This window comes from Camelus dromedarius, chromosome 10 (genome assembly GCF_036321535.1).
Source record: "Camelus dromedarius isolate mCamDro1 chromosome 10, mCamDro1.pat, whole genome shotgun sequence".
Classification (NCBI taxonomy): Eukaryota; Metazoa; Chordata; class Mammalia; order Artiodactyla; family Camelidae; genus Camelus; species Camelus dromedarius.
The window spans coordinates 78,059,761-78,074,454 of record NC_087445.1 but is presented as its reverse complement, the minus strand read 5'-3'; the positions used below and the strand labels follow the sequence as shown (position 1 = coordinate 78,074,454).

At 61.8% G+C, this 14,694-nt stretch overlaps 1 protein-coding gene across 1 annotated transcript; it reads left to right on the top strand.

The window, feature by feature from the left end:
* The first annotated feature begins 8,768 nt into the window (after positions 1 to 8,768).
* Positions 8,769 to 13,239, top strand: LCN6 (lipocalin 6). Its single transcript, XM_010993513.3, has 6 exons — positions 8,769 to 8,858; positions 9,056 to 9,195; positions 11,707 to 11,777; positions 12,301 to 12,411; positions 12,740 to 12,841; positions 13,097 to 13,239. Exons 1-6 carry the CDS (start codon positions 8,769 to 8,771, stop codon positions 13,237 to 13,239), a joined length of 657 nt encoding a protein of 218 aa, XP_010991815.1.
* Positions 13,240 to 14,694: the final 1,455 nt, after the last annotated feature.

Sequence of the window (14,694 nt, the reverse complement as noted above, 5' to 3'; positions counted from 1 at the left end):
GCTGAGGACACTCTCAGGGCATTGTGCAACACGCCAACTCTCCCTCTCAGTATAACCCCAGAGACCTGGGAGGGCACAGGAGCCTGGAGCACAGACCCTCCATGGAGGCCGGGCTGCTGAGCGCCATCCTGGCCATCACCCTGGTGCAGGTGGAGATGACCACGCAGGACCTGGACCTGCAGAAGGTGGCTTGTCTTTCTTGGCTTGGGGAGGATGGGCAGGGAGGGGCCCAAGCGTCCAGCTGCTCTGGTGCCCTGTCCCTCCACTCCCAGGGATGCCGGGGTAGCTACGCTGGGGCCCCAGGCCCCACCCAGGGCGGCCCTGCAAGGGCAGGTGGCTGAGGCTCTGAGTTCAGCCCTGCCGGGGGTCTCCTCTCCTGGTGAGTGGGTGTGAGGCGAGTGCCCACGGACGGGCAGGGGCAGCACCCTCTTCAGGGCCTCCTGGGGGCAGGCTTACATCCTCGGCCAGGCCAGCAGGCCCTGCAGGGTCTCCAGGGCGTGGGGCTCAGCACGGCCACCTCCTGCTCCTGGGCGGGTGGGAGCCTCCTGAGCCCTCCGACCCCGCACGCCGTGGGAACTGGAGGCTTTCCAGGTGTGGAGCCCTTGGCTGGGGGCTTTGGTTTCCACCCAGTTGCTTCTTTGCCGGGCCTGCCGGCTACGGGGCCCGGACACGTCGGCAGCCTCAGAGGCGACGGGTGTTGGGACACAGGTTCATTTCTTTTGCAAAAATGATCAGTTTCCAAAAAATTTGGATGGACGTGCTGGGCTCTGTGGGGGGTCAGTTTTTGGAGGCAGGAGCCCCATCCGCACGTGACCGGGCAGAGCGGGGCCTCCTCCCTGGGGGCGGGGCTGCTGGCCGCTGCTCCCAGGCGCGTTTCGCGTTCGGCTGGCCCTCTCCTGCTGCCCTCTCTCAGGCTCCCACCACCACTGCCGCTGCAGTCCTGTCCCCAAGGCCCGGCAGCAGCAGGGACTGGGTCTGCTTGGGGACTGGGGCCGGCCCCGTGGCAGCTGCAGACAGGGCTGCTCAGGGAGGGGCGCGCCCTGTCGGCCCGGCTGTCTGACGGCCGGAAGGGGCCCCTCCGAAGGCCGACAACGTGCTGTTTGCTACCGAGCCTTGCGGCCGTCCGCTGACCTTTCAGAGCCTGCCAGCTCCCGGCCTGGGGGGTCCAGGGCCAGGGGAGGGTCTGCCTCTTTGAGGCCCAGGGATGGGGTCTCTGTCTGGCTGCCCGAGACGGGCTTGGCTCCGGCTTCTTTCTTTAGATTGCAGGATTCTGGAGGGAAGTCGGTGTGGCCTCCAGCCAAAACCTGGCACTGAAGACCCCTAAGAGGCTGGAGGCCTTGTTCCTGACCTTGAGTGGGGAGGAGCTGACTGTAAAGGTCGCATATAACAGGTAAGCAGCCGGAGGCTCCTGGGGGCTCCGTGGGGGTGGAGTGGTGGGGGCAGGCACGTGTGGCCGGTTCCCGGAGCAGCCGTGAATGTGGTCATTGTTGTCACTTGGTGCTCCAGACCCCCAGGCTCCCAGAGCTGCCAGCTGTAGATCTGCTCCTCCACCTCCATCTTCTCCAAAAGAAAGGACAGTCTTGATGAAACCCCGTCAGTTTACAAGAAAGGAAAGTGGACTTAGTGGTAGCTGGTTCTCTGGAGGTCACGGAGCCCTTGGGTGAGAGGCTAGCGTGGTCCCAGCCTGTACCTTTGCCCTCCTCATCCTGCTCCAGGCTCTCCTGGGGACAGACACGCTGCCAGAGCCCTTCCCGAAGACACGGTCCCCCTCCCGCCACCGCCGGGAGTGCGCCCGGCAGAAGGAACGCAGGCTGGCGTTTTCATAATGAGCCCTTCTACTGCCTTCCAGCTCAGGAAGCTGTGAGACTGAAGAAATAGTGAGCTCAGAAATAGACGTTTCGGGGAAATTTGTTTTCCCTGGTAAGAGCCGTTTCCTGGTTGTGGTTACCACCCTCTGGCCCTGCACACGGCCTCGCCGCTCCCTGCGCTGCCCCCTGCGCGCCTCCTCGTGCCCCAGACACCCATCTCCCCCAGCCCCCGGGGCAGCCTTCTGGGGCCGCTCTAGTCCTCCTTTCTCCACCCTGGCATCACAGGAGGGGCTGGGCACGGGGTGGCGAGAGCGTGGGGTCAGGCCCTGCAGACCCTGGCCGCCGAGGTCTGCCAAGCCCGAGAAGGGGCCTGTCTGCCCATGTCTGTCCCTCCTGCTTCCTCCCCCAGGCCACAGGGAGATCCACGTCATAGACACAGACTACGAGCAGTACGCCATCCTGAGGGTGTCCCTTCACTGGCAGGGCAAAGAATTCCACGTGCTGAAGTATTTCAGTAAGTTCCCCCTGGGGTGGGGGGCTGGGCTGCTGCTGCCCTCCTGGGGACCACCTGGCTCAGGCCCCTGTGCCCCCCACCAGCTCGGAGCCTTGAGGGCGAGTATGAGCCAGGCTTCTGGAGGTTCCGGGAGCTGACAGCAGACACGGGGCTGTACCTGGTGGCCCGGTACGGTAAGTCCCGGGCCTTTGGGGTGGGCACTGGGCTAGGGACCCCACTGGTGGGGCCCGGGCACCCACCCCACAGCCCCTCACGCTGTCCTGTCCCACAGGGAGGTGTGCCAAGCTCCTGAAGGAGGTGAGCCTGCGCCCAGGTCTGTGCTGAGCCCTCGGCCTGAGTCCCCGCCTGATGGGGGCCCTGGCTCGCTCTAGATCCTGGGCCTCCAGGCTGGTGACAGGCGGCCAGGAGGGGACACTGGCAGCTGGGGCGTGAGGGCAGGGCTGGGCGGGGAGGGAGGAGGCTGGCCCTTGTCCTCCGCTTCTGTCCAGCAGGGCACTGTGGGCCCCGTCTCGGGCTCCCCGGGCCCCTCACTGTGCTAGCCTAGCCCACCAGCTGGAGGGCCCCCTCTGTCTCAATGGTCCCGAGGGGTTGGGGCTGTTATCCTGCTTTGCAGGTAGAGAGACAGGCCCAGGCCGTGCAGCCGGGACACCCACTCCTGGCTGTGGCCCCAACCGCTGCCTCTCGGTGGTGGGGGGCTTGGGGGCCAGGTAGTGCCCTGAGGCCCCGCCCTTCTGTATCCAGGAGCTGATCTAGAGAAGCCCCGCCCCAGCCAGGATGCTCGGAGCCCCGCCCACCCAGCCTCCCCTGGCCACCCTGCCCTGGGGGGCTGCCTGCACCTGCTCCGAATAAAGCCGACTGCCGACCCCATGGCCCCGCGTCTTTCCTGGGGCGCAAAGAGTGCCGGGTGGGGGTGGTTGGGGCGTGTTTTCTGTGACCGCCCTAGAAATGGCACCAAACCTGACTCTTGGGTGGTGTGGGTCCCAATCCAGGCTGGCTCCCTTCCCTTTCCACCTGGCCCTGCCCTTCTGAAAGCCTGTGGGCCAGGCTGCCCCACGCGGGGACCCCACCATCATCCTCACCCTAGTCTCTTTCCAGGCAGCCCCAGGCCAGGGTGCCTTGAGCAGAGGTCCTGCCAGTGAAAGTGGCCACATTGGCGCCTGTCTACCTTCTCCCGTGGCTTCCTGTTGCCCCAAACTCAAACCCACGGGCACTGGGCCCAAGGCCCTGGGCCGTGGCCGCCCCTCCCGCCCCCTGCTGGTCAGCCCAGCCCTACAGAGCGTCCAGGCCCACCCTGCACTCTCTCACCCCCGACCTGCACTGTGGCTGTGTGCTCACTCCGTTTTCTTCCATCGGCTGGGACTGGAGGGCAGAAAGGGTGTCTGGGTCAGGGCAGACAACCTGGGGGGTCAGCACCGAGGTTCTGAGCACAGCCCCCTACCCGTGTGCAAGCTGGGGGACTGGGACCCTCAGGCACCCTGCCAGCCGTCAGAAAGGCCTGCAGGAGGAAGGACCGGCCCCGAGGGGAGCGCCTGCCCAGGACTCGCCTGAGCAAATCCTGAACCGAGTCCCCAAAGACCCACAGAAGAGATGTTTGGAGGGTGCCTTCTGACACATCAGAGGTGTTTGGGGGACACCTGGAACTTCCCCCAGGTCCGTCCTGCCAAGGCCACCTCCCTCAGCTGGGCTTCCCGAGGGAAGGCCCTGGGAATCCTGCTCAGGGCGCTGCAACACAGCCTGCAAAATAAACCCAAGCCAGTTAATGTTGCCATGTTTCTGGAGGCTTCAGGTCAGGGTTTCCGGCAGGGTTTCTCCTCCCAGCTTGTGGATGGTGGCCCCCCTGCCGCGTCTCCTCTGCGCACAGATGTCCTTCCTCGTCCGCGGGCGCCAGCGTCCCCGGCCCAGACCTGGCCTCCTGACCTCGCCTAAGCGTGGCTCCTCTTTTAGGCCCTGACTCCAGATAACCAATTCACCCAACTACTTATTTGTGCATCCACTCTCTCTCTCCCCCTTCCTACCTATCGGTCTAATAGGGTAAATTCTGGCAAACTGAATTTCCCTGTAAAATTACCCAGTTCATCCAGGACTTCAAAGTTATCTGCTCAGAGGTCAGCCAGGTACCTTCTGTTGATGAAACTTTTTTTTCCTTCTGTCCCAGAGATCATTTCCCTCCCTTTTGTCATTTCTTACTTCACGGATCTGTGGTCTCCTCAGTGTTTCCTTATTTGTTAGTAAATTCTTTTATTCTTTAAAATAACAGTAACGGTTCTGTTAGTAATTCTGTAAATTAACAGAAAAATTCCGTCAGTTTTCCCACGGGCGAGGCCCTTGGTTCGCTGATGACGCCTGCTGTCCTCCGTTCTCTGTTACTTCCCACTTTTACGGCCTCCCTCCTGATTTCCTGTGCTTTACTTCGTTGCTCCCTGTCTGGCTGCTTGAGTGGGGAATTTAAGGCATTTATGTTCATTCTTCCATTTCTAGTGGTGGGAGCGTTTAAGGCGGTGACGGTCCCTGGCCCCGTTGTGTATGGCGTTTTTATTATGTTTCTTTTCTTTTATTTATTTTTAATTTTGTTTTGGGGGGAGGTAATTAGGTTTTTATTTACTTATTTATTTTGATGGAGGTACCAGGGATTGAACCCAGGACCTTGGGCACCCACTCTACCCCTGAGCTATACACTCTCCCCTCTGCTGTGTTTATTTTAAAGGGATTCTGTCATTTCAGTTTGTATTTTTCCTTTCATCCAAGAGTATTTTTTAAAAAATAAAATAGACATTAAAAAAAACCCCGAACTTTGCTGTATTTGGGTCAAAGGAGGCTGTTTGTTGTACCTTCTACTTCATGGAGTTTACTGACACTTCTTTGTGGCCAATCCATTTTGTGCACGTGTCACTGCCTGCTGTCAAGGTGTACAATCAAATGTAAACCCTCAAGATCTGCCTCGTGGTTTTTTTTTCTTTTTTGGTGGGGGGAGTAATTAGGTTTCTCTTATGTATTTTAAAATTAATTTTTATTTTATTTTTTATGGAGGTACTGGGAATCGAACCGAGGACCTTGGGCAGGCTAAGCGCAGGCTCTGCCGCTGAGCTGTACCCTCCCCCGCCTTCTGGTTTCTCAGGCCTTCTTCGTCCTCGCCTGCAGGGGGCGTTAGCCCGGCCTTGCTGAGAGCGGCGGGCGCACTTCTGCTGCTATTAGCGATCTCTGCTGGCTTTGCCTCGTATTTTGCTCTTGAAAGTTTGACTCAGTTAATTTCTCTCACCCTTGAAAGAAACTTGATTTTTTTTTCTTTTTGTAAATTTTTAAACTGAAGTATAGTTGACTGACAATGTTGTGTTAATTTCTGGTGTACAGCAACGTGATTCAGTTACACACATGCATACTTTTCCATATTCTTTTTCACTACAGTTTATTATGAGATATAGAGTGTAGTTCTCTGTGCTCTCTGGAGGCTCTCGTTGTTTATCTGCTTCACATCTAGCAGTGAGCGTCTGGAAACCTGATCATTTTGCCTGGAAACTCGGAAGAATTTTTCTTTTTCAGTGAATTCCAAAATTCAATTTGTTTCCTGAGCCCAATCAGCTCTTATTCAATTTTTCCCTCTTTTTGCTCATTTCTGCTTAGTTACTTAAAAAAAAAACTTTCAAGACGTTCTTTTAATGCCCTTCAAACCTGTAGCCTATTTAATTCAGTTTTCTTGTTTTCCACGCCTCCCCGCCCTCCCCATGGTGGGATTTCCCACCGATGGCCTGTTTTTACTCTTGTTTTGGTTTCTTCTTCTAGCAGCCAAGTGTAAGACTGCTTAAGTGTGTTCGTGTCCCAGACGGGGCGGGCACTTCTGGCTCCTAACAAGATCCCAGTCCTTGTGCATCCACTAAAGGGAGTGCAGAAAATGCCCTTCAGTGGGTGGCAGTTTTAGCCGCTGGTGTGTGTGTGAAGTTTGCTCCGCTCTGCCTTGACGGACCCCACGTTCATAGGCGGTTTTAAACTCCCTATCCGCAGGCTGGAAAGGCCCCCGGGCGCTTGCCAAGGCTCCCCTCTCCCGGAAGTGCTGCCTCCCCCAGGCTGCCGCCCGCGCCCGTCCTGCCGCCCGCGCCCCCTGCGGCCCGCGCCCCGTCCGGCCGGCTGCGCCCCCTCCTGCCGGCCCGCGCCCCGTCCTGCCGCCCGCGCCCCGTCCTACCGCCCGCGCCCCGTCCTGCCGCCCGCGCCCCGTCCTGCGCCAGCGCCCCATCCTGCCGGCCGCACCCCGTCCATCCGTGTCCTTGTGGCAGTTCTGCGGTCAGAGCAAATTTCCTCCGGGGTCTGTTTCAGCTCAGACTTTGGGGCTCGCCTGCCTCCCCTCGCCCCTGCGGGTTCCATCTCCCTTCGCAATTGTCCGTGGAGTCTCGAGACGGGGGCTTGAGAGCGACCTCTGGTGGCCTTTCGTGTTTTTACAGAAAGTGTGAGGTTTCTATTCATGGTTTGTGTGGTCGCTTTTTCCCTTTTTGGAAGATTGTGCTGAGAATTTGCTTTAATAATGGTCACTACCTTAGGTCACGCAGATGTCCTTTATCTACACCACCTTGTTGTTTGTTTCCTTTTTAACTTTATTTTTTCCTTTTTTGTTTGTTAATGAAGGGGGGGTACTTTTAGCTTCATTTATTCGTCTATTTTTTAAAACAGAGGTACTGGGGTTAAACCCAGGACCTTCGGCAGGCGAGGCACGCACTCCACCACTGAGCTAGACCCTCCCCTACGCTGCTTTTTATAGTTTTTATAGTTTAGAGTGTTACAAAACTACAGTACAATTTCAGACGTGGGTCTCACCTGGTTAAGCAGAGCGGTCCTAGCTGTGCTCAGTCTATCCTGTGGTCTGAACGTCTGTGTCCCCCCCCCCCCCGCGCCCCCGCCAACGTCAGGAGCTGACATCCCAACCCCTGATGCGATGGGTTGGGAGGTGGGGCCTCGGGCAGGAGATGCAGTCCCGAGGCCCCTTACAAAAGCAACCCCGGAGCTCCCTCCCCCTCCCCCTCCCCCACGCGAGGACACAGCAAGGAGTCTCGACCCAGAAGACCTCACGTGGCCAGGCTGGCTCCCTGCTCTTGCGCGTCCAGCGTCCAGGACTGTGAGAAGTAAATGTCCGTTGTGTATACGCCACAGTCTGTGGGTTTTTGCTGCACGATTCCCGCGGGCCGGCAGCCTGCCTGGCTGCAGCGCAGGAAGCCTCGGCGGGTCCGCTTCCAGCATCCGTCCTTTCTGCTGCTTCTCGCGCGCCTTGTCTTTGTCTCCCAAGTGTTCTTCCTCAGGAAACTGAACTCACAAAAACAGTGGGAAAGGCTCATGTGACTTCTGGGCCATGCTTTCCTTTCACTGTCCCTTCGCACCAGGGACTGTCCCAGCCCGAGCTCAGGCTGCGGCTCTCGGGCGCGAGGCAGCGGAAGGCTTCGCGGCAAGTCTGTGGCCTGCGAGCCCACCTTTGTCACCTTTCCCGCGTGGCTCACCTCCTCAGCAGGGCGGGGTGCTGGCTTGTCGGAGGCCCCTCCTGGGGAGCAAGGCCTGGCGGGACCGGCGTCTGCCCTTTTCCTCGCCTTCCAAGCCCTGCCAGAGCTCCGGGGGGCCGACCAGCAGAGGGGGCTGGGAGGTGTGGTTTGCAGGGTCGCCCACCCCCAGGAGGACCCTGCCAGCTGCTTCCCTTTGGGTTTCGGGGCCTCGGACAGATCCTGCCCAGCCCTCTGTCCTCCGCTCCAGGCGGCCCTGGGGACGTGGCCAGGGCCCTGCCAGCTGAGGTGGGGGCAGCAGGGTGAGGCTGCCCGGAGAGTGAGCGGGTCTAGGGGCGGAAAGAACAGGGCATTCCGGGCCCGGTGCCGGCTGCGGTGGGGGCCGGAGGCCACGGCCAGCCGAGCAGAAGAGTGGGTGGGAGGGGGTGGGAGTGCTCAGAAAATTTGTGGGGGGCACTTTTGGTATTTTTAATGATTAAAACAAAAGATACGCAGAACTGTGGCTTCTGGAAGAACTCTTTGTTCTCTGCCTCTCCTCAGACTTGACCTTGGCCGGCTGCCGCCCATGGGGAGCAGGGTCTCTGGCACCCCCAGTCTGAGCGAGGGGGTGTTGGCTCCCCGCCGGGGAGGGGAGGAGAGGAGATGGTGCGGCTCCGAGCAGGATGCTTGTTCTGGAATCTTCCAGGTGGAGGGAAGGGTGGAGCATCAGGGAAGGCATGGAGTAGGAAGGTAGAAGGGGCTCGGCACCCCCTCCCCAGGGCCCGCCCCCCACTCTCTGGCACCTGAGGGTGAACTCCGCCCCGCCTCAGGTAATGTCGCCACCTTATGAGAAGTGAGGCCAGGATGGCGTCCCGGTGGTTGGTGGCCGCCCACAGCAGGGCGTCAGAGCCATATAAACAGGCTTCCAGGGGCTGGAGCGACCTCTTAGCCGGCCGGGCCCCAGGTGTGTGCGCTGCTGCGTGGACCCCTGGGAGGATGGCGGGCGTGCTGCTGACTGCCCTTCTGGCTCTAGTCTCTGTGCCCAGGGCCCAGGCATTGTGGCTGGGGAGGCTGGACCCTCAGCAGGTAACAGTCCTCTCATGCCACACACGTCTGGGGCCATGTTGGTCTTAGTGGCCTGGACTCCTTGGGGCCACATGGCTCCTGGGCCCCCGTGGTGCCAGCTCAGACCACACGGGCTGCCGGGCCCCGGGCTCCCGGACCCAGAGGATGGCCCAGGGGTGGGAGGGACCAGCCTGCCTTACCCCCTCCTCCTCCATCAGCTTCTGGGGTCCTGGTACGTGGTCGCCGTGGCTTCGGGGGAAAGGGACTTTGCGGTGGAGAAGGCCACGAAGAACATTGAGGGGGTCGTGGTGACCCTCACTCCTGAAAACAACCTGAAGATGCTGGCCTCCCGGCACAGGTGGGGAGGCACCCTCCAGATCCCCCGTCCCAGCCCTTCCCTCCCTCCACGCTGAGCTCTGCTCTGAGCCCCACCCTCTGCCTGGCCTCTTGGGCCTGCATCCCCGGACTCCTGGCCTGGGCGCCCGGGTGGGACTCAGGCCTTCTCGCCTGGGGCCAGGCGCAGCCTCTGACCGCCCTGCCTGCTGCTCCGGGTCCCCGGTCGGCTGGTTGGAGGGGTCTCTTCTTTGTGCAAGGCCCTGCTGAACCCCAGGTAAAGTGGGCCGTGCATCTGTGCCCAAGAGCCACTGGTTCTCTGGGAAATGGGATCCCCCGAGGGTGCGGTCACTGAGGCCGCTTGTCTGGTTGGGCTCGTGGCATCAGGCTGAGCCTCGGTTGACTCTGACCCGTGGAGCGGATCATGCGCCCGGCTGGAGGGAGTGGGGCGGGCGGGAGCGGGCAGGTGGCGGCGAGGGCGCTGTGCTGCGGGGGTGGGGTGGCCTCACGTGAGCACACGCGTGGTCTGACGCCGTGGCCAGCACTTCCCTGTCAGCCCCCGGGTCCCTGCCCTCTTCTGAACCTTTTAGCGTTGTATTCTCTTTTGTCTTTGCTGACGTTTAGAAATTGTGGTAGAATAAACATTAGGATCTGCCACCTTAACCACTTCTAAGTGCACGGCTCAGTGGCACTCAGCACATTCGTGCTGTTGAGCAACCACCCCCACCATCCATCTCCAGAACTTTCTCGTCTTCCCAAACGGAACCTCTGTCCCCATCAGACACTCCCCCCCGCCCCCGCCCCGCCCCCAGCCCCGGCCCCACCACCTACTTTCTTTCTCTGCAGTTTGACTCCTCTGCACCTCGTGTGAGTGGAATCACACGATAGTTGTCCTTTTGTGACTGGCCTGTTTCACTCACATAATGTCCTCGTGTCCTTCAACCATGCTACCGCCTGTGTTGGGATTTCCTCCCTTTTAAGAATGAGTAACGTTCCAGCGTGCGGATGGGCCACACTTGTTTATGCCGCCGTCCGTCGGTGGGCACCTGGGCTGCTTCCAGCTCGGGCACCTGGGCTGCTTCCAGCTCGGGCTGCAGTGAGCACACATCTCTTCGGGACGCTGCTGTCAGTTTCTGGGGGACACACCCAGGAGCGGGATTGCTGGGCCATGTGGTGACTATGACATTTTGGGAGGAACTCTGTTCCTTTTTACGGCTGTGTAGTTCTCGGTCCCGTGCTCTGCGGGCGGCTGCCAGGGGTCTCCAGGCTTCTGCAGCTGGAAACGCACTTTGGGGAGTCCTGTGAGCTGGCCTCAGAGGGTGAACCCTCGGGAGTCAAAGTGCGCCCGTCCTCCTGGAAGCTTTGCTCCGTGTCGTGTGAGGCCGGTCCCCTGAGCTGGTGCCAGCCCGGGGCGCCTGGTCCCTGTGTTCCTGGCTGTGTTCGTTTTTACCACCTTCTCTAACCTTGAGGACTTGGGGTTGGGGGAACCTGCTTTTCAGCCTTTGTGTTTCCTTTAACCCACTGTCTGTTCATACCTTTGGCATATTTTCCCTCGGGTGGGTTTTTACTGACTTGTAAGAACCCTTAAGTGTTAGGGATTTTGGCCACTGCCTGCGGTAAAAGGTAGTTGCAGATAGATTTCCCCGTTTGTTGTTTTTCTCAGACCATCAAGGAGTTTTGGATGGGAACGGTTTTTTTTATCTTTGTGTGGAGGTAAACCAGGCTTGCTTTTTTAGGGCTTCTGGGTTTTGTGCGTGGTGAGTAAGGCAGCCTTTCCGCCTCTTGTGCCAAGAGGCCACGCACCTCCCTGGTGCACCGGCTGTGCCCTGGGGAGACGTGGGGCGTGACCGCTTTTCCCGAGAGGACAGCCCAGCTGCCCGGCACCCCGCACCCTGCAGCCCGCGTCTGCTCCACTCACCTGAGACGCTCTCTTCCTCACGCACCAGCCTCCTCTGTGCTTGGCTGTATCTCTGGACCGTCCGTCCCGTCCCTTCCATCTGTCTCTCTGTTCGCCGGTTCCGGGTCTCACAGCTCCGGGGTGCGCTTTGCTGGGTTACAGCTGCCTCTTGCTGGCGGCCCTTGCATTCACGCCTTTCCTGGTTATTCCTGTGTCTTCCCCGGAGCGCTGTGGTGAGCGGCTCCCGCTGCTCCGGCAAAAGCAGGTCTGATCATTCTCAGGGCTGACGGCTCAGGGCCACGGGCCCCTACTGGCTGCTGCATCCCTTTATCCAAAACTGCAGATGCCCCTGTTTGTCTGACGCTCGGGGGCTTCTGAGTCGTCTTCACGCAGGGCTGGAGGACCAGGGCTCTCGGGAGGCGAGGGAGCAACTTTGCACTTTGCCGGCCCTGGGCCGGCCCGCTTCCCTGACGGGTCGCTTTGGTGGAGAGCAGGGCTTCCGGGAACTGGGGCCACCAAGACAGAGGCCGAATCCCCTCTGTGAACACGATGGCCGCCGGCCAGTTCAGGGCGGCAGAACCTGCCTCCTCTCGTCCTGCGCCCAGACGCTGGGGGACGGAGGATCCCCTTCTGTTCCAGGCTGGAGAGGTGCCACCTGCACACTGTGGAACTGCTGAAGCAAAATTCCGGATGGGTGTTCGGGAACCCCTGTAAGACCGACGGCCGCTGAGGCCCCTCTGGGCAGCGCAGGGACGGCTGCGTTTCCCCGGCCGTCCTCGGGACCGGGGTTCTGCCGCCAGCCGCTCCGGGCCCTCTGTCCGGGCAGCACCCCCGCCCTCTGCGGGCAGGGCCAGCGGCTCGGGAAGGGGCGGGGCGACTCCGTCCCCGGCTTCAGTGCAGCTCTCCCCCGGGAAGCGGAAGGACCTAGTTTTGTCAGAGGTTTGGTGCCAACCCTGAGGTCAGAGGACAGCCGCACCTGGCACATTCAGCCGGGACCCCAGGCTTCCCTCTGTAGTGCTCTGGCCCCAGGGGGACAGGGTGAGGGGGCGTGAGCTGACATGAGCTGGGACTCACCTGCCATCCATCAACGCCATCCATCAACCACTGTGAGGCTCTGTGTGCTGGCACCTGGGGGGGTCCAGGGACCAGGGGGCCAGGGTTTGGGGCCCTTGCCTACTGGGAGGGGCCTCCCGCTGGGTCTGAGGCCCCTCCCTCGGGGCACCTCCTTCCTAGCCCTGGGTGTGCTGGAGTACCGGGTTCTGGGCACCAACTTCAGAGACTATGCCGTGGTGTTCACACAGCTGGAGCTGGCGGACGAGGCCTTTGGCACCGTGGAGCTGTACAGTGAGTGGGGCTGGGACGCCCCAGGCAGTCTGCCCGCCAGCCGCAGCCTCGCTGGGGGCTTCTGACTGTCCGCTGGCTGCACCGGTCCCCTGCCCGCCCTGGGGGACATGAGACAGTGGCCATGCTCTGCTCCTCACTCCCACTGGCCTCATCCCTGCTCAGGACCCTGCGTGGAGGGAGGGACGTGGTCCAGGGCTGGGGGAGGGCTGCACGTGGTCAGAGGCCTTGGGGTCAGAGGAGTGCAGGGTCCCTGTCCGTCCGAGTCCTGCTGCAGACCCGTCCTCCCCAGCCCCAGGCCTGGGTCTCAGGAGGGCGTCTTGCCCCGCAGGCCGGACAGAGCTGGCCAGCCAGGAGGCCATGAGCCTCTTCACCAAGTGGAGCAAAGGCCTGGGCTTCTTGTCTCAGCAGCAGGCCACGCTGCAGAGGGACCGTGAGTGTCGCCTCGTGCTGGGGGACGGAGCATGGGGCCACTCGCCAGCTTCTGCTGGACCTGGGGACCCTCCGGGCCTCAGGGAGCCAGGCAGGGGTCTTCAAGGAGTCACCTCCTCCCTGCCCAAAGTCGGGCTTGCGGGGCTGGCCCCCGTCTCAGGTGGGGCTCTGGGTGGTCAGTGGCTGCTCGCTGTCCTGGGCGCCCGGCTGGGCAGGGAGACGCCCAGTACTCACAGCCGTCTCGCTTCCCCTGCAGTCACCTGTGCACACAAGGCCTTCCAGGTGAGCAGCCTTCCCGAGCACCCCCGGCTCCTGGGTGGTGGGAGGGGCCTGGGTCTCTCGGGGCCCCTTCTTTCCAGCGGCCCTGCTGCCGTGCAGGCTGGGGGCCGGGGAAGCTGATGGCTTTCAGGGCGAGCCCGGGTCCCCTGTGCTCTTCTCGGTTTTCAGTGAATGCCACTGTCCCTGGGGACGGTGCCCGCCGTGTCCGGTGGAGGTGGCCAGACCCTGTTCTGCACACTCAGCTGCCCGGTTGCAGGGTGTCGGGCTGGCTGCTCCCAGGGGCGCTCTCTGCCGATTCAAATAAAGTGGTTCCACAATCCACGCTGATGCCTCTGGTCTGTGTCCCAGCCGTCAGAAGAGCTGTCGTGGAGTGGCCTTCTTGGGGCCCTGGTCGCTGCAGGGAGAGGAGGAGGGTGGGGTGGGCTCTCCAGGGCCAAACTGCAGGGCACAGAGCGGCTCTGGGACCAGAGCGCTGGCCTGCAGCCGTCCCCGCCGAGTCCCTCAGGGCTGGGAGGGCCTGGACCCAGGCCCTGGTCTGGAGGTGGGGGCTGGGCTGGAGGCGGCTGCTCCTTCTGCAGGGGTGACCATGGGCCCCGGGCAGACGGGGGGCTGGTCTGCCCGTGGTCCTGCTGAGGTGTGGGCAGGGCGCTGGGCTGAGGAAACTTGCATCGGTGCCCAGGGGGTGCTTGCTGGGGTGCCCGGGGCGTAGAGGCTTGGCTTTTCCTGGCCTGGGGCTCTGGGGCAGGGGCAGGGCCTGAGCCTGTCTGTCCTCCTGTGTTCTGGAGGGGCTGTGCCTCAAGTCCTGGCAGGAGCACGGGCCTTCGGGGGAGGCAGGCTGGGAGCTGGGGGCTGCCGTCGCTTGTGGTGAGGCGGGGTGCGCACTGGGTGCCTCACACGCACGCACACGTGCACACAGGCACGTCAGTACCTGCCAAGGGCATCGGGAAGGCAGCCCTGGTGTCAGCTCCAGCAGCGGCTGAGCCCCGACTTCACAGAGGCCGTGCTTTCTGTGAGCGCATCTTCCCGTGAAGGGAGCCCCCGGGGTGGAGGTGCCCAGGAGCCTCCCAGCCTGGTGCATTAGCTCAGGGGACACGCGGTGACCCGAGGCCCAGGGGGGTGACCCGGGAACATCATAGCCTCCACCTTCGGCCGTCCCAGGCCGGCAGCGCCCACTGGCTGCTGTGCGGCTCCGAGGGCCCTCCCCCTTCCCCGCCCCGGGTTGGCCCACTAGGCTGGTGTGAGGCCGCAGGTTGCCTGGCTGCCCCTGGACATCCAGGCGGGTGGCTGAGGGAGGGGGCGACGATGCGGCTGCTGCCTGTGCTGGTCCTGGCGCTGGTGCTGGCTGTGGGGTCCCAGGAGCGGAAGCCGCTCCCCAGGGAGTCCCACAGTCTCAACTGGAGCAAGGTGAGCCTCGTGCCCCCACCCCGAGTCCTCTCGCTGGGGCAGGGCGGGCATCATCCGGAAAGAGCTGCCGGAGACTGTGGGCAGGGCCCCGGGCTGGGCAGGCTGGCAGGAGGCTCGGGCACTGGCTTCGGCTGGCCTGGCGGGGCTGCCCACCTGGCCTGTCCCTGACCT